This window comes from Lontra canadensis, unplaced genomic scaffold (assembly GCF_010015895.1).
Source record: "Lontra canadensis isolate GAN:19392208 unplaced genomic scaffold, GSC_riverotter_1.0 scaffold16, whole genome shotgun sequence".
Taxonomy (NCBI): Eukaryota; Metazoa; Chordata; class Mammalia; order Carnivora; family Mustelidae; genus Lontra; species Lontra canadensis.
In genome coordinates, this window is record NW_022631010.1 from 15,678,514 (window position 1) to 15,698,697 (window position 20,184).

The 20,184-nt window shown below is 37.5% G+C and overlaps 1 protein-coding gene across 4 annotated transcripts in view; it reads right to left on the reverse strand.

Moving 5' to 3' along the window:
* The window catches only part of TASP1 (taspase 1), a 253,042-nt gene that overhangs the window by 100,745 nt on the left and 132,113 nt on the right, over positions 1-20,184 (reverse strand). For all 4 annotated transcript variants that reach the window (XR_004382876.1, XM_032859197.1, XM_032859199.1 and 1 more), the window contains one exon: positions 5,304-5,414. Coding sequence is in view for 3 of the 4 variants with exons in the window: in XM_032859197.1 (XP_032715088.1) it covers positions 5,304-5,414 (111 nt within the window). In the remaining variant the exon portion in view is untranslated. The remainder of the gene's footprint in view (positions 1-5,303; positions 5,415-20,184) is intronic.

Consider the following 20,184-nt stretch of genomic DNA (forward strand, 5'->3'; position numbering starts at 1 on the left):
CCCACTGAGCCACCCAGGCGCCCTAAAATCTTTTTTTTAAAAAAAAGCACCAAGATATGTTAAGTGAAAAGTATTCTGCAAAACAATATATTAGAAATCTCTCCTATATAATTGTGGAAAATGATGAGAGAGGGAGAGAGGATGGGGGTGAGAGGTACATGGACAAACAGAATGGACTATGAAGCCACAGTCCAAATTGTCAGCAGTGATTCTTTCTGGCAAGAGCAACAGGACTTAGAGTAAATGGAAAGGAGTATCTGTCTGGATTATTATATAAAACCTTTCTATACATACATTGCAATGAGTATCTCTAGACATATTATTTATGCAAATGCTTTTTTTAAAGAAAAAACAAAGGAAGCAAGAAAGTATTCAGAATATGGTGGTATCTTTCCATAAAACCAAGAAAGTGGTTGCTAGCTTGTCTCTGTCACTACCAGAACGATTTCAACCAAATTACTTCAAATAGGAACTTGAGATCCACCATTAACAATTTTAATTTATAGTGCCAATTAAGGAGCAATTTGATTTCCAAGTACACTGTCACACAAATAGTTTAGATTGGCCTGTGAACAAACCAAGGATCCAATAGAATTTTGGAGCTATCTGACCCCTCATTTTATACATGAGGAAACTGAGAACAAAGAGACTTGTCCCAAAACAGACAACTAATTTCATCACTGTTAAAAGAGGAAAGAACTCAACCTTCTTGCTCCTTGTCCAGGCCTCTGGTAAATTCAATTTATTTCTTCTAACTACTTTATAAATATCATCTGTGGTTCTTGAAAATTCCCAAGTGGTTCTGGAAAATATTCGTTTTCCAATCCCATTTCCAAATCACCTGATTAAAAAGAATTCCACATTTTTAGGTTGGATACAGTAGAGAATTCACAGAACTCAGCATGGTGAAGGAATTTAGAAACTGTTTGTCTAACATAGAAAGAAAGAAGGAAAGAAGGAAAGGAAGGAAGGAAGGAAGGAAGGAAGGAAGGAAGGAAGGAAGGAAGGAAAAGAAAGAAAGAAGGTAAGGAAGAAAACTTAAGTAACTTGCTACATCCAATGAGTCAGACACAGTCCAGAGTGGAACCCAACTTTGCTAACCCCCAGGAGAGTAGCCCCCTCTTGGGGGAAATCAGAAGGGGAGACAAACCATGAGAGACTGTGGACTCTGAGAAACAAACTGAGAGTTTTGGAGGGGAGGAGGGTAGGAGGTTGGGTGAGCCTGGTGGTGGGTATTGTGGAGGGCACGTATTGCATGGAGTACTGGGTGTGGTACATAGACAATGAATTTTGGAACAATGAAAAGAAATAAAATAAAATGGGGGAAAAAAGTCACTATGATCCTACAGAAAGAATACATACTAAGTGGGTGACATTGGGCAAGTCATTAAACTTCAAAACTAAGTTTCTTCAAATATTAAATAAACATGGGTCAATCAGGTTAGCTCTGAAGTTTCTTACTTATATCCATGATAATTGGAATTTTTAAGACAGGATTCAAATGCACCATTAAATCACGGGATCCCAGTGGCAAAATGAAATACTGCAGTCCAACTCTTTGAGTAGCTTCAAAGAGCTACAGAGAAGGAGAACGTAGACAACCAGCAGAGAAGAGAATGGAGTTCAGGAACTCCTTGTCATGGACCCAAATCTGGAAAAGTAGAACTAGCTGGGAATCTGTGGTTTTAGATTCAGCAAAGTCCTTCAGAAAGTTGCCATGTGCCATAATTCCACACCTACCACAGGTTCCCAGGAAGTTTGACATCTTGTTTTCACCTCTTACTATTCCTTCCCACTAATGTTCTGGGAATGCCCCTAATACAGCTGGACAACTAATAACAAATTATATAAATCATACATGCTATTAGGACCAACAGTTTGGTTTCCTTTAAAACAGCATTCGATAGTTGGTAGTTGTTAAAACAAAAGACCTAAACAATAATACCTAAGTCTGATTCTGCCATATTTAAGGACATAGTAACACGAATGTAATCAACCTATTTCTGGAAAATCATGAGAGGCAGACCTCAAAGGCCTGTTTCTAACTCATTCCTCAGCTCACATTTTGCTATTAGGCAATTCTTGCTAGCAGGCATATAATTAATACCATTACTTATGTCTTCATAACCTCAGTTCAAATAACTGTAAGAAAGCACCTCTACTAAATCTCTTCATACCGAATTCTTTACCTACAGTTATTCACTCTGTTCTTCCTTCAAATGCACCCAATTCTTTCCCACCCATCGTCTGTTTTTCTTTCTCTCTTTGCCCTAAAAATATTTACTGATAGGGCATAATACTTACTAAAGGCCTGAACAATAATGAAATACCGTCTTATCTCCATCCCCAGAATCTTCCACTGATCTCATCAGTTGTATGCTTATCTACTTGATATGTTTTATCCTTTAAGCTTCTAAGTGGATTTTCATAAATTCTAAGTAGAGACACCTTTGGGATAAAATATGTTTTGAGTAGGTAAATCCTAAATTTGGGCAGGATAAATGGTTTAGAGCTCCCTACGAGTACCCTAAAGGTAGGACTGGGGCTAGGGTGTCACTGAACACATTGGCACTGGTGGGAAAACCAAAGAGGAAAGAACTGATCACTGGCATAGGTTTCTGTCCCTTTTTCCAAGCTGGTGAGGGTAGAGGGGAAAAAAGGAGACAAATAAAAAAACTGAGCTAGATTTGGAGGATCTGGAGGATCCAAGAATAGGCCTCAAGACACAGAAAGCTAGGTAGGGAAGTTCCCCATTCCCATTCCACACTCAGGACAGTAAGATGCTCTAGAAGTAAAGCAGAAAAACTAGCCTAATATACTTGGGCAATGAGGACTTGACATTCTCACTGATTATTCCAGAAGTTTCAGACCATCTGATTCTACTACCACTAGAATCTACTGTCAGTGGATGCTATGTGTACTAACGAAACCATAGGCAACAACAAGACCATGGACACCATAGTGAATTTAGCAGTAGTAGAAGCCAGTAACTCATAAGGAGGTGAAGACAAGTCCCATTTCAGGAGAAGCCAACAGTAGGAGGGGGACCACGTACCAGATGGTCCCCCCCAACAATGACAAAGAAGCTTCCTTGAATCCCACTGCCACCTAGCAGAGAAGGAAAAGTGGCAAACAAATATAAAGTGCCATGTATAAAGAGACTAGGCTTACATGGAAGGAACTAGCAAAATGAAGGCAAGAAGTCAGGCACTAAACTGAGTTAAGATAAACACTTAAAAAAGCACCTTTCCTGCGATTTCCAGCATGGGCTGGGAAGGGGAGACAGTATGGGTGTGGACCTCTGGTGAAGTCTGCCCCAGCCACAGGCCCAGAACACAGTCCCTCTGTGACTCTGAAGCCTAAGTCTGGGCCTGGCAATACATCCCCTGCAGCTGCACAGGACTCCCTTGGCAAGGCCCCACACACCCTGCATGTAGCCCCTGCGGCCCAGAGAGTCAAACACGAAGCAGTCAGTCTCTCTACAAGCTCTCTGTGGCCTGTGGGCTCTAAAGTCCTCTGTGTCTTCTGCCCCCACCACTGCCAGGCTCCCACACCCAGCCCCTATGTACTAATCATCTGCTCCCTGTCTGCACTCAAGAGTAGCCTACAGTCTGCGCAGCAACTCCAGATCAGTCCCAGCCTCGCCAAACTGGTGAACTTCTCCGCTACCTGGTGGCCAAACCATACCTTCTTCATCAAGGTCTGTGCCCCTTCCAAGTATGTCCTTACTTGGACACTCTCTCAGCTCTAGAGTATCACCTAAAGTTTCTTTATATCTTACAGGTGTTCTTTCCACATAGTTGACAATTCTTTATGTTAAACTTCCCCTGATTAACCTAATGTATAATTTGTTTTTTAAGATTTTATTTATTTGTCAGAGAGAGAAAGAGCACACAAACAGAGGGAGCAGCAGGCAGAGGGATAAGCAGGCTCCCTGCTGAGCAAGGAGCCCGATGCAGGACTCTATCCCAGAACCCTGGGATCATGACCTGAGCCGAAGGCAGACACTTAAGCAACTGAGCCACCTAGGCATCCCCAATATATACTTTCTATCTCCTAATTGGACCCAGAGGGCTACATCTACCTGTCTCAAAATCTGAGTCTACCAATATTTCCACTTTCTCCATTTCTTCTCTATCCCTTGGACCATTCCCAGCCCTTCATGTCTCTTTCCTATAGAGGTGGTCTTGTACAACCTTAGATCTATTTTATAAACCCTCCCCCCAAATATCATTTGTCAACTTAGAAACATATAAGGGTTCTCTCCTTCCCGTCAGATCAAATATGAACTCCTATGCTGAGATTTTAAGGACCTCTGTGACCTGGCCTCACCAGCCCCATTGCACATAAGGTATACTTCATGCCAGGTAAGAGTCATATAGGTGCCTAGCCCTCCTGATACCACATCCTACTGCCATGTCTGTGTTTATGCTCCTCTCTTCTCCCTCTTTTACCACTTATCCCAAAACCTTCTGGGGCCAGTTCTAAGAGGCTCCATCCAAGAATTCTTTTGGAAACAATTTCTTCCTATGCTTTTGTCTGCATTGTCCTCATCACATAATTAGCATCTCATTATACCCTGTCTTTGTCCTCCAACTAGAGATACAATCTCCCAGATTAATGCTGTAATATGCTTCTCTAATTTATTCATGGCTATTACCCTAACTTATTTTCAACTATATTTGTCTTACACAACTTTACTACTCTTCGCATAGTGGTAAGTTCAATGTTACATGATGGGAAAAGCAGACTAAGTCAAATAGTTTTCATCCTATGTAACAGTTATGGATAGGATCACTGTGAGGCTATATAAAATCTTTCTACAGGTTAGAAAAAGGCACCCCTTCCTCCAAACTGATGCAGCCTCACATCTGGTTACATAGCTTGGCAAATGGAGCCCAGGCAGGATTTCAACTCAGCCCTATACAACTGTACATGGCAGCACTGGATTCATTTATATATCACCGACTAAAAGAAGAGTCAAAGTGTATTATAAAAGAACTTTCGAAGGATGTTTTCCATTCAATTGTTTTAGTAGAATTTTATGCTACTATATATCTACTATATATATATAATCCTAGATAGTGTCTCTCAACTTGGGTATTAGATTAGTTTTATGGCAAATTTCATGTATTAGTTGCTATCTCATATAATTCTTTTCATGACTAATATTAATTGGGGGTCTAAGTCTATGCTAGGCTCTGGAGCTAGGCCCTGTGGAACAAATATAGTATCTGACTGGTTTACAGCTCAGTGAATCAATCTATATTGAGAAGAACATAATTTTCTCATGTTATACTTACTAATAAACTTGTTTTGCATAGTCTCCAACAGTGCTTGGTGAGCATCTTCAGCTTGTAAAGCGTGTGAACATTCTCTAGCCAGTATGGTGCGCACAAGATGCTCCCCACATCCTAGAAATAAAAGGAAACCAAGAATGGTTGAAGAAAAGCAGTGCTAAACATCCTTGTCTTATTAGCATTAAAACACCCTTAAATGCCACTTAAGAAGTAGCTGTTTTGGAGAATAATTCAGTGATGGATGAAATGACTTCTATGAGCAATCTAGAATTTTGGTAATAAACTCAGCATAAAATAAAGAAACAAGTAACTGTCTAATATCAAAAGGAAACAGAAAAATAAAAGAAAACCTCTTTTTTATAGGAATGATTTACATGACGTAGCAATTCAGATTCTCTGCATAGGAATCTCCAAGGCTTCTGTGTCATTTCCATTATTGGGTAAATACAGAAATTCTGTTTTATAATTTATTTTTAAATAGTCCTAGTCTCCCATTTTGCCTCTGGCACTCCACACACCTGGAAGCATGGGAGAAATCTACACAGCCAGGGGAAATCTAGATCTCCATCTACCTACTTTTCACTAAAATGTCCACCACACCTCAACAGCTGCAAAGTGGACCAATAAAGCAGCACTTTTCTCACCTTTTAATAGTAACTTACATAGCCTTCATGCATGAATACCCTGTAATTCTTCAACAACAACAAAAAAAAGAGAATGCATTTTTAAATCCCTGGAGTAAACTAGGACCATTCAGACACACTAAGGGTAGGCATGATGGCGACGGGAAGCACTGCCTAGAATTCCATTACAATTTGTATCTGTTAAAAGTAGAAACTGCCTGCCAAAGACAAAAGACATTTAATTCATTGGTTAATAAGTTCAAATAAGAGATTTCTGAAGAAGCTGATTTTTTTGCTTAGATAAACAAAATTAAAAAGCTACTTTCATAAACACTGGAAGGGTAAACCTTTTAAAAAAAAACTACTAAGGGGCAGGGCATCTGGACAGGTCAGTTGGTTAAGTGTGCCACTCTTGGTTTTGGCTCAGGTCATAATCTCATGGGTTGTAAAAGCAAGCCCCACATTGAGATCCACACTCAGTGGGAAGCCCACTTGAACATCCTTTCCCTCTGTCCCTCCCTACTATGTACATACTCTCTCTCAAATAAATAAATCTTAAAAAAAAAAATACTAAGTGCCACTTGAAATATTTATTATATATAAAATAAGTTGCATTAACTAAAATGCAAATATCCTCTTACCCAAAGGAGAACCGTAGATATATAAGACCTGCTTCCTATCTCTTAAAAAATGAAATCTTGAGGGAAGCAGCGCAGCGTGGACACTGTCTGCCTAACTTGCTTACACCAAGTCCCACACACCTATGCTCTGGTGGTACTGTCCTTCTCAGTCAAGCTTGCTTCAGTCCCCGTGGGACAGGCCCTCAGGTAGCAGAAACCCCTACCCACATCACATGTCCCAAACAGAGAGTTCTACAGGGCCTCTGTTCTGGTAGAGTTGATATCAGGGTCATTTCACAAGCAGACCAGAGCACACCTAGTTAAAATTCGCCACAGTCAGGCCAGGAACCAAACATTGCCCACAACAAAGGAGAGCCTCTGCAGATGACTGGCCTGAAGGACAGAGCTGCCAAAACACAACAGCACAGTGTATACAGCATACATGGGAGATACTCCCTGAAATGTCAGACCCTGAGCACTACATGACCTCTTCTTCATAAGGCCATTACTTTCAGGAGCAGGAGACATAACAGGCTTTTCTAACACACAAAAGAAGGCAAGAACTTAAGACAAAATACCAAGATGGAGGAATTTATCCCAGATGAAAGAAAAAGATAAAGCCACAGCCAGAGACCTAAGTGAAACAGATATAAGGAGCATGCCTGAAGGAGAATTTAAAGCAACAATCATGATACTTGCTAGGTTTGAGAAAAGAATAAAAGACATTCTATCCCTCACAACAGAGATAAAGGAGTTAAAAAAGAATTAATGAGAGATGAAGAACACAATAAATAAGACTGTAAATAGGCGCGATGCAATGAATAGCAGGCTGGAAAAGGCAGAGGAATGAATGAGCGATCTAGAAGACAAATAATGGAAAATAATAAAGCTGAACAAAGAGAGAAAGAATTATGCAACTTGAGAATAGACTGAGGGAAATCAGTGACTCCATCAAATATAATAAATTAATATCTGAGTCCCAGAAGAAGCAGAAAGAGAAGGGGGGCAGAAAATTTATTTCAAGAAATAACAGCAGAAAACTTTCCTAATCTGCAGAAGGAAACAGACATCTAGATCAGGAGGCACAGAGAACTCCTATTAAAATCAACAAAAGCAGGCCAACACCAAGACATATTGTAATTAAATCTGCAAAATACAGTGATAAGGGAAAAATCTTGAAAGCAACAAGACAAAAATAAGTCCTTAACTCATAAGGGACAACCCATAATGGTAGCTGCAGATTTCTCAACAAAAACTTGGCATGCCAGAAGAATGTGGCATGATATACTCAAAGTGCTGAATAGAACAAATCTGCAGCTAAGAGCACTCTATCCAGCAAGGCAATCATTCAAAATAAAAGGAGAGATAGAGTCTCCTCGACAAACAAAACCAAAGGAGTTTATGACCACTTAACTAGCCCTGCAAGAAATATTAAAGGGGAGTTTTTGAGTGGAAAGGAGAGATCAAAAGTGATAAAGATAAGAAAGGATCAGAGAAAATCTCCAGAAACAATGACAAAACAAGTGATAAAATGGCAATAAATACATATCTATCAATAATTACTCTGAATGTATGGGACGTTTGGTGGCTCAGTCGGTTAAGCCGCTGCCTTCAGCTCAGGTCATGATCCCAGGGTCCTGGGATTGAGTCCCGCATCAGGCTCCTTGCTTGGCAGGGAGCCTGCTTCTCTCTCCACCTCTGCCTGCCACTCCGCCTGCTTGTGTGTGCATTCTCTCTCTCTCTGACAAATGAATAAATAAATAAATAAATAAAATCTTTTTTAAAAAAATAATTACTCTGAACGTAGATGAACTAATTGCTAAATGCTAACTAAATCAAGAAACGTAGGGTGTCAGAATGGATAAGAAAAAAAGACCTATCTATATGCTGCCTACAAGAGACTAGATTTAGACCTAAAGACACCTGCAAATTGAAAGTGAGGGGGTGGAGAAATATTTAATACGTAAATGGGTGTTAAAAGAAAGCCAGAATAGCAAAAACTTACATTGGACAAACTAGACTTTTCTGTTCTTGTATTATTTTTTGTCTTTATATTTTTTAAATTTTTTTCAAAGATTCTGTTTATTTATTTGAGAAAGAGAGAGAAAAAGATCAAGTACAAGCAAGGGGAGCAGCAGGCAGAGGAAGAGGGAGAAACTCAACAGGGAGACGGATGCAGGGCTTGATCCCAGGATCCTGGGATCATGATCCAAGCCAAAAGCAGACGCTTAACCAACTGAGCCACCCAAAGGCCCGTATTGTGTGTGTGTGTGTGTGTGTGTGTGTGTGTGTGTGTGTGTGTGTGTTTTAAGATTTCATTTATTTTAGAGAGAGATCATGCACAAACAGGGGGAGGAGCAGAGGGAGAGGAAGAGAGAGAACCTCAAGTAGACTCCCTGCTGAGTGTGGAGCCCAGCATAAAGCTGGATCTCCCCAGCCAAAATCAAGAGTTGGACACCCAACTGACTGAGCTACTCAGGTGCCCCTGTTCTTGTACTGTTTTTATCCTGCTTTGGTATCAGGATAGTAAGGGTCTCATGGAATAATTCTGAATATGTTCCCTCTATTCCACTGTTTGTAAGATTTTGATAAAGATTATGCTGGAAGATTCTTGATTCCTAATTCAACTTTCATTCTTGTTATTGGTCTAAAAAGATTTCCTACTTCTTGGACTTAAGATTCATGGTGAATCTTAGTAACCTGTGCATTTTTTGGAATTATCTGGGCTTTTTTTCTAAGTTAATTGATTTGTTGGTGTAAAAATGTATACAGTAATCTGTTATCATACTATGTGTTTCTGTGGTTAACTGCTGTATTGTTTTCTATTTCTCATTTTGGCTTTTGAGTCTTCTCTCTTTTTCTTCTTACTTAATGTAATTAAAGCATTGCCAATTTGGGTTTTGTTTTTTTTTTTTTAACTAGTCATTACTTTCAGTATTATGTTATTGTGTAGTCTAGTCTCTATTTTACTTAAAATTTCTGGTTTTTCTTTATTTCCTTCCTCTACTAATTTTCAGCTAATTTTCTTTTTTCTAGCTCCTTGTGTAATGTTATTTGAATTTTTTTCTTAATACAAGCACTTATAGCATAAATTTCACTCTAACATTTGCTTTTGCTGCATCCCATGAGTTTTGGAATATTATGTTTTCTTTTGTTTTGAGGCATATTTTGATTTGCCATTTGATTTTCTATTGGCCCATTGCTTGTGCAATAGTGTGTTGATATTTACATATTAAATATTTAATATTTATCCTGTAGATTTTCCATCTTTTATTGTTGATCTTCAGTTTTTTACCACTGTGGTTGGAAACTATAATTGGTATGCTTTCAGTCTTCTTAAACTTATAATATTTGTTATGTCTCTTTTTATGTGATTTAACCAGGGGATTTCTTCTGCATATACTTGAAGAAAATGTGTACTCTATTTTTCTTGGATGGAATGTTTTATATCAATCTCTTAGAACCACATATTCTGAAGTATGCTTCAAGTAAAAAATGTTCTTGTTGAGAAAAAAATTAAAAGCTCACCTTCAAAAAATCCTGCCAAAGGTATTCCATTAGTTTATTAGAAATTAAGTTCTACATTAATTCACATAATGAGTAAAGGGTATCAAAGGATCTGAGCACCTACTGAGACTAAAGGAGAAGTATGATTCAACTTCTAGTCAAAAAATTCACACTGAAAGAAGGAGCATCTCTACCATCCACTCAGATTCCCCCACAGGTCCAGGGACAACGTAATGTTTTCTCATATTACTAATGTGCACACACACACACGCATGCACACACACACACACACACACACACAAACACTACACTGGTAAAGGTTCTTAGCAATCAAAAAGAAATGTGGGCTACAATTATCAAATGGAAGAACCTCTCTTAAATAATGTTTACAAATTTTTAAATTTATGAAACATAACACAAACTGCTATAACACACAATTCTCTGTTTAGCTGGCATATATTGTGACAGGCGTTAGGCACCAATAATCACCCTAAAAAATATTATCTATAACTATAAATCATTGTTAAGCCTTTCATATCAGGAATTGTCCCTTCATATGTACACCTCTCCTTCCCATTCTCTCCCTCCCTTCATGTCCTCCCTCAATATATACATGCACAGATGCATATATACATATGTGCATATTATGAATACACATACAATATATACTCATTTTCAAAAATACAAACCATTCAAAAAGTGTGAAAGTAACCATAAGAGACTCTCAATCTTAGGAAACAAACTGAGGGTTGCTGGAGGAGTGGGGAGTGGGGGATGGGGTACGGGGTGATGGACATTGGGGAGAGTATGTGTAGTAATGAGCATTGGGTATCATATAAAACTGATGAATCATCAGACTTGTACCCCTGAAACAAATAATATATGTTAATTAATTGAATTTAAATTAAAAAGATAAATTTTATAAAAAGTGTGAAAGGTTTTTTTTAAAAAATCACTTCATATTTTGGGGCAACTGGGTGGCTCAGTAGATTAAGTCTTCTTCTCCCTCTGCCCCTCTCCTGCTCATGTTCACTGTCTCTCATATAAGTAGATAAAATCATAAAAAAAAAAAAAAATCACTTGGCATCTTCCCAAAAGTAACTTCCTTGTATTTTTTGGTAAAGTGTAAATGTAAATATCCTTCCAGATCTGAGTATAATTTTATAAGCATCTACACTTAGAAGGAAGATCTAGAAATGCAATCTAATATATAACTTTCTGAGCAGGATTGTGGTTTTCCCTATTTTGTTAAATTTTTGCAACATTATTTTTATAATCAGGAAAAAGCAATAAAGCTAATAGAAAAGAAACCATTTTTGACACTTACTATGTAAAGACACTATGTAAAGCTCATGAAACTCCATAAATTTTAATTCCTTTTGTGTACATATTTGATGTTGAAGAGTGAAATGTTATACTTTAGAACAATAATAATTGTTAGGAAACTGGCATATTATAAGCTAAATGAGTGTTCAGAAGGTTATGTACACATGCCTCAAGTCAAAGAGCTAAACCACATGAAGTTAACATTACATCAAAAATACACAATATGTGTCAGAGAGACTTTTCCTCCGTTGTTATACAAGAATATACAGGGTTTTCCAGTGATTGATTTTTCACCAAGAAACTTTTAAAATTATGTCTTCTATTCAGACATATATCACCTCTAACATAAGAGCGTTGACATCAAAAGCTTGTTCTCCTGCAGGTTCCAATCAAAGAAAACTTTGACTTATGTGGTTTTACCCACAAAATTCCAAGGTTTCTTAGAATATGCTGCCAGATAGCTGAAGTGTGATTCAAAGGCAAACAGTTCCATTCATTATACATGGATATAAAGAAATAAGCCTTTTACTGTGTCCTCCTTTTGTCCTTATTCAGGCAAGTGTGTATGTATACTCTCAGATTTTAGCAGAAAACATGAATTATACATCAAATGAGGAGCTAACAACAAACCTAGAAGAAAAGTGATATGGGCATACCCCACAGATATTGCAGGTTCATTTCCAGACCACTGCAATAAAGTGAGTCAAATAAATGTTTTGGTTTCCCAGTGCATATGAAAATTATGCTTACACTATACTCTAGTTTATTAAGTGTGCAATAACATTGTCTAAAAAAACAATGTACATACCTTAATTAAAAAATACATTATTGCTAAAAAATGGTAACCATCATCTGAACTTTCAGCAAATCATAATAACTGGCCAGAGATCACCATAACAAGTATAATAATAATGAAAAAGTTTGAAATATTGTGAAAATTACCAACATGTGACACAGACACAAAGTGATCAAACGCTGTGCGGAAAATGGTGCCAAGAGACTTGCTCAACACAGGGTTGTTACAATTCTTCAATTTGTTTAATAAAAAAAAAAAATGGAATATCTGTGAACCACAATAAAGTGAAGTAAAATAAAATGAGGTGTCAGTAAATATCAAGTTCTAAAAGAACTTATTTTAGCATCAGTAAGAATGACAACTGCATGGATTGAAACACACAGTGAATTCATAACTTACATTCTAAAAAACATCTGTAACCTCTGAAAGATGCTATGGAACCAATTCACTATTCTGAAAACTGTTAAAATAAAGAATCTAGCATTTCTCTGTCCTTCCTATAGGAACTATACAGCACAGTAATAACAGTCTATGAAGGAAAATTTTCACCATAGAAGTATCTCAACTAATAAATGAAAAAGAATTAAACAGAATTAGAATATAATCATTTGTAACCTATAATGTGATAACTGCTATAGGCAACAATCGTCAAAAGCTCCTAATACCACAAAAAGACACAACCAGACATTAAATATTACTTGATAAAATTACACTGTTGTAGTTTTGCCCCACACCAAAAAATTTATACCTGAATCTGAACAAGCCTCTAAATTTAATGATCAATTTCCACATATAAAGAGCATTTGCAAAAAACCTATAGTTAACATCATACTCAACGGTGAAAAACTAAATTGTTTCTCCCTAAGATCAGAAACAAGGTATTGATGCCTGCTTTTATCACTCCTATTCAACAATATTCTAGAAGTTCAAGCCACTGCAATAAGGCAAGAAAAAGAAATAAAAGGCATAAAGATCAGAAAGAAGCAAAACTGCTTTGCAGATAACAGAACTGTTTATGTAAAATCCAAGGGAATATACAAAACAACTACCAGAGATATCTCTCCAGGTTCTTCCTATCTTGTTAGTAGTCTAGGGCAAAGGTGGGCAACAGACAGCTACCTGGTACTTACCAGTCCCCAAAATGTTGACTTGATTTTCATTTCTTTTCCCATCTACTCACTCACCAGATTGTTGCTAAGCACCCACTTGGTGCTAGGTCCAGAGTGCGCAGCAGCTGGCAGGGCCACTGTTGCATAATGTCAGATCTCCCCAGTGGTGTTGGACCCCTACTTAACTACTGAGTATTCAGTCAACTGTCATTCTGGCCAGTCCAGATGCCATGCCTTCATTGTGTATCTTACAGATCAACCATGAGGATTTAGATGAGAACCCTGGATTCATCAGGAACCCTGGTCATTCCCATAGCCCACTATGAGTCACTCTCCGTGGTCCAGTCATCTCCCACTATTCCCAACCCTAAACCCAGTCTCAGCTTACTCCTTCCCAAGTGTGCTTCCTGTTTCTGAGACTCCAATATGCCCCACACTCAAAGACTTCAGAATTATAATATGTCTCCTCTCTTGTGAGAATTATAATACATCTCTTCTTTTGTGGGGATCCTTAACCTTTTAAAACTCACAACAAAGATGAATTCACAATAAAAAATTACAAACCATACATGTGTGCACATGCACATGCACACATGCACAGACTTATAAGATGGAATGAGGAGATGTAAAAATAGAAGGATTATCAAACAAAGAAGTAGTACTAGAAAAAATGGGGACAATCATATTGTTAAAAAAGATAAAAGTAATTTAGGTTTTATAGTCTACATATCTCTGTCAAATATTCCTCTTTTATTTTTATAACAACTCTTTAAAAATTTAAAAATCATTCTTAGCTCATGGGCTGTACAACTATAGGCCACAGGCTAGATTTGGCCCAGAGGTTGTAATTTGACTATCCCCGTAATAGAAAAATTTGTAGTACAAAGATTAAAAAGAAGAGAGATCATAAATTTAAAAAACAGAGCAATCCGGTAGCAGGTGCCAGGGTGAGGTATGTGGATTTTTCAAGACACCAAATGAAACTCTTCAAATTAGAAGAAAATTGTTTGAAACTCAATGAAGAGAGAAAAATAAAGTGTATACCTATTGCGGGGAGACCTAAAAAGCACCCTAGGATGATAAAGAGAAGGAAAATAAGGCATTAAGAAGCCTAGAGTATAAAATGAGAATATCCAATAGATTAATAGGCATTTTGAAATAGAGAAAAGAAAGAATGGGGTGAGGGAGTACTAATATATTTGAAGAGAAAATGAGTAAGAGTTTCCAGAATTTAAGTTACAAGGAAATTCTTAAATTGAAGATGCATACAGTGTTCAAAAGATGAGTAACAACAAACACATCCTTAGGTATACCATAGTGAAACTCTGAACCAAATATAATTAAAAACTAATCATAGGGTCCCTGGGTGGCTCAGTTGGTTAAGCATCTGCTATCAGCTCAGGTCATGATCTCAGGGTCCTGGAATCGAGCCCCACGTTGGGCTCCCTGCTCAGTGAGGAGAGTGCTTCTCCCTCTCCCTTTATCCACCCCCAACTCATGCTTTCTAAATCTCTCTCTCTCAAATAAATAAATAAAATCTTTTTTAAAAAAATAAAAAATATAAAAATAAAAACTGATTTTTATTTTTATAAAAATATAAAAATAAAAAATTATCATAAAGAGGGATCACCTACAAAGAAATTAAAAATTTAACTGATACGTTCCCAACCAACAAAAGAGGCCAGAAAACTAACATCTTAAAGATGCTAAGTCAATAAACAGAAAATAACTTGTCAACCTAGAATCAGTTACTGTTCAGACATATAATGACAAATTCATTCCTTTTGAGATTTTAGCTCCCAGGTTACTTCTACCCTTCCCAAGACTACTTCTTATCATTAATTCTGCTGATTTTTTTAAAAGATTTTATTTATTTATTTGACACAGAGAGAGAGAGAGAGAGAAAGTACAAGCAGGGAGAGCAGGAAAAGCGGGAGCCCAATGTGGGTCTCAATCCTAGGACCCTTATATCTGACTTGACCCAAAGGCAGACGCTTAACTGACTGAGCCGCCCAGGCACCCCAATTCCTGCTGCTTTTAATATTTACGTAGGTGATTCTCCCAACACCTTGGCATCTAGATTCTCTGATATCCTCTCTTCAAGTTATCCACACTACCTCATATATTCACTCCCATAACTATGTCATTATCAATAACATTACCTCCTCCATAGTCTCAACTGCAATCATCCCATCCCTCCTATCTTTCTAGCTCACCTCTTGGGCACTTTAATTCCATCATTCCCTTCACCTCAACAAAAACTGCCATCTATTAATTCTGTTGGTTTTAAACTGTCCTGAACTTCTCCTGGGGCCTCACCTACTTCCTTACCCAGCTAAAATTCCAATGCTTCACCAACTTATATCCATTCTCTTACTCCTGAAAGCTTCCATATTTCCCTCACTTCATCAAACTTGTCTGGCAGAAGCTCACCCTTGAGTATTGGTCAAAAGTACTAAATGAGGCTGCAAAAACAAAAACAAAACAAAACAAAAAACCCAAACCTCAATGCCTTAACATAACAAAAATATAATTCTCATTAATGTTACAGGTTGTACTTGGGTCACCAGAAAATGTACTCCACAGAGTCACTCAGGAACAAACCTAGGCTGATTGGTCTGTAACTGCATCTCGTGGATCATACCTCCTCCAGAATAAGAGGGCCATTCAGGGCCTGGAAGTCACACATATATCCATTTCAGTCCAGGGGCCAGAAATAGTCACATGGTCTCAGGCAACAACTATGGGGCTAGGAAATATGGAGGAGCACAGGAATAGTCAGGGAGCACTACATTAAATGTCCCTCTCATCTGACTAAATCTATCTTCCCATGCCTGCACCTGCACAGCTAAATGAGGTACAGCAGCCATCCTGTGACCGTGGGGTGACATAAAAGAGCAGGAAGGGATACCCATGGAGGAATGTAGGAGAGAAAGGACAGACCAGGTACCAGGCAACATTGTTGGGTAGCCCAATCAGCCCCAGGGTCCTTCCAGGTTTCCTGTTACATGAGATCTAAAATGAAACAAAATAAAAACTATCTGTTTAAACCACTGTAATTGAGTTCTTTTTTAAGCCCAAATGCATTCTTTTTTTTTTTCATTTTTTCCTTTTGGCATAATATATATAAACATAAGATTTACCATTTAACCATTTTTTAAGTGTATAATTCAGTGGCATTCATAGTGCTGTACAACAATCACCACCATCTACCTCTAGAACTTTTCATCTTCCCCAAACTGAAACTCTGCGCACATTCAACAACTCCCCATTTCCTCTCTCCCTCCAATCCTCACAACCACCATCCTACCTTCCATCTCTACGAATCTGATACTCTAGATACCTCATATCACTAGAAGCATACATTTTTGTCCTTTTGTGACTGACTTATTTTATTTAACACAATGTCTTCAAGGCTTATTCATATTGCAGCATGTTTCAGAATTTCCTTCCTTTTTAAGTCTAAATAATATTCATTGTTTTATATATATGATTTTGTTTTTCCTTTTATCTATCAGTGGACATTTGGGCCAAATCCATTCTTAATCTATATACAGAGCTATGTGCTGAAGTAGAAAATGGCTCAGAAAGCTTTACACTGAAACATGACAACTTCTAGCTACTTCCTCAATTCAAACAAAACTTCACTGAGTCAAATATAATATGTGATGAGTTCAAGCAGGTATATTTATCAGATATTATTAGCAGGAATACATGAAAAAGATCATTTGGTCTAAGCACATATTTTCACTGAGTTATTCTGGAAAATCCATGATATACTTAATAGCTACCAACCAACCAAATTTCTTAATTTATTTGAATAAATGAGAGTCATTTTGATTAAAATAAATCTTTTATGATGCCTGAAAAGTAGAGCCTTACATATTTAAAAGTACTTTTTTTAGTAGGGAGAGGCACAGGGGAGAGGGAAAGAGAGTCTTAAGCAGACTCCCCGCTAAGCATAGATCCCTATGCAGGGCTTGATCTCACCACCCTGAGTCAGAGTCCAAGAGTCAGATGCTCAATCAACTGAGCCACCTAGGTGCCTTTTTCTATGAATTTTCTATGTTACAGCCAGATTCATGTTTAAATCCAGCTGAGTGACTTTGGAACTCTTCATTTAAGCTTTAGTTTCTTCAGCTGTAAAATGAGAAATCCAAGTAGCAGCTACCTCATGGAGCTACTGTGAGGACAACATGAAACAATGCACATAAAACACTGAGTGTGGGGTTGGACCCTTAGTAAGCACTTAATAAATACTACAATGAGGGTAATAACCTTCTTAAAGGAAAACCATTTTCTATCATTTTCTTTTCCTCCTCAATCCAGTCTCTGTATTTTTCTTCTATTATGACAAGGTGATCCTCAGCTAGCCTGACCATCATCCTGAGAGCCTAGAATATAGTTAAAAAGGAGTTTAGCCTTTGATTTGCTATTCTGAAGGCTACTGCCTCAAAGCAAGCTGAGCCTTCACACAGAGGCAAAATGATGACCTGAGTAAACCTTTCATTTTCAAAACAAAAAAAATAATAATATGAAAAAGTCTCTCTTAGTCTAGCAGAAAACATTTTAATAACCATTATCCAGGAATTATGGGATATGCATGATTTTTATTTGTTATTTATTCTTATTATTTTCCCTAATTTCTATAATAAATGCCATTTTCCCCCCAACAGGTTTATTGCCTGACTTTAATATTACACTCCTGTATTCACAATTCAAGATAGTAAAGAGCAACACAGAGTCTCCCATAACAGGATTTGGTCCACTGACTTACTTCCCTATACCTCAGTTCATGAGTTGGTAAGGGAGACTGAACTAATGAATGCTACATGTGTTTTATTCATCTAACCTTCATCACACATTTAGTATTTTCACTTCAGCTCTAGTGATAAATGGCAGCCTTCAAACTAAGATAATTAAAAATATGCAAACATAGGAGTGCCTAGGAGGCTCAGTCTGTTAAGTGCCTAACTCTTCATTTCGGCCCAGGGTCATGATCTCAGGGGCTGTGAGATCGAGTCCCACACCAGGCTCTGCACTGGGCATGGAGCCTGCTTGAGATTTTCTCTCTTCCTCTGGAAGCCCCCATCCCTCTCCCTCTCTTTAAAAAAAAAAAAAAAAGCAAACGTAATAGCCCCCAAAAATCCTGTTGTCAAATCATGTTGTAGTTCCAAAAGTTAAGCAACAAACTGAAGTGTTTACAATAAGGACAGAAAAATAAAACTTTATCAACTCTTGGCTGACATTTAAGATACATCGTCATCATTTCAAGACAATTTTTAATCCTTTTTTATCTTTGTCTCAATTTAATAGTGGCAGTACAATAATTAAAAGAACATGTATCCAATTTTTTATGTAGTTTTCAAAGGTAGAGTTTTAATGTAGTGTTTAAATGGTAGAAGATTGTAATTCCTCCACAGGACCTCAAAGCGAGATTAGGATTTTAAAGTATAACTCTTAATCTCACAGATCTTGCTCTTTTTTGGGAGACTTTATTTCTTTTAAACAACTCTAACCTCAGTTCTAATACAAAGAGCCCCCAGAGAGGGAAAATGAAGTTGCATTCACAGGAGAGACATAACCCACATTCCCAGGCAGCCTGCATACATGAGTACAGGATCAGCAGCAACAAAAGCTCACATTCAGTACCACTGGCACACCACACATCTCCAAGGATTACCGATGATTGTGAAGTATTTATGTCGTCTTATAAATGCTGCCATTCACTCTCACTGTGGCTAGTGGGCATCTGAAAAATCTTTCAACACATCCCCTGTTAGAAGTCCAGAGGGACAGATAAGTAATGAGGAAAGGCCTTTCCAAATTTAAAAGGAAACATTTGGTACTTCAGTTTCCAGTATTGCAACATCTCTTTTTCAACAAAGGAATTTATTACATAGTACGTCACCTTTTCCCTGTCGGAGGATTTACTGCCAATTTTGGAGTTAGGTTACTTCTGGTTTTCAAGCCTGTCTTGTGAAATTAAAGAGAGGACTGCCTTAAAAGTGATAGAACACACATGATTTCAGTCTTCACAGTGTCCCCACGGTTATCAAACCTGGAACCTATTATATGCAAGAAGAAAACATAAGGAGCTTTATAAAGAGATGGAATAAGTAGTGAAGATGTCTAATCCAGTCAAGTCTAAAGGTTACATTCACCAATACACATTTAGTGTTCCCTCAATATTCAGTTCTCTCTAACGCATAACCCATCAGCACACTTTAGATATTTATAGTAATCGATCGGAAGCAGCTCAGGTTTTTCCAAAATTTTTGATCAATAATAAACAACCATAAGAGAAACCAATTTTATAAATTAGTTTCTAGAGATCTCATCTTTTACAAACTAGGATGTGATTAATATATGCTTTAGCATTTCAAAATTACTTGAAGTACAGAAAAATATATTAGAACAGTTATAATTAAACATAGAAAAACTCTCATCTATAGCACACTGCCAGGAATATGCTACATACACTAAATGCCTGATAATTATGACTTATTATCACTATTGTCAATTTTATTGAGAAGGTATAACCAAACCACAAAAGATTCACCTGTCTGAATAAGAGGTAGCTACATAAATGAGAAGAGTTGCAGTTCTGTGAATGTCAATACTTACACAAATTTAAAAACAAAGAAAAAAGCTCCAACAATAATGAGTAGTGAAAAGCCTTTATCCAATCTGCCATATAAGAAAGAGTCTGTGGTTAACAGCACAGAGGCACCCTCTCCCAAAGCCACCCCTTCTTTCCCTTGTTTCTCCTTGTCAAAGTCACATCTCAATGTGGGAATGTACCCCATATTCATTTTGAGTGTGTGTAAAGATAATAAAATAGTATCTTGCTCTCTGACTTATATACTCTAAATTTAGTTATCTAAATTACAACACTCTGGT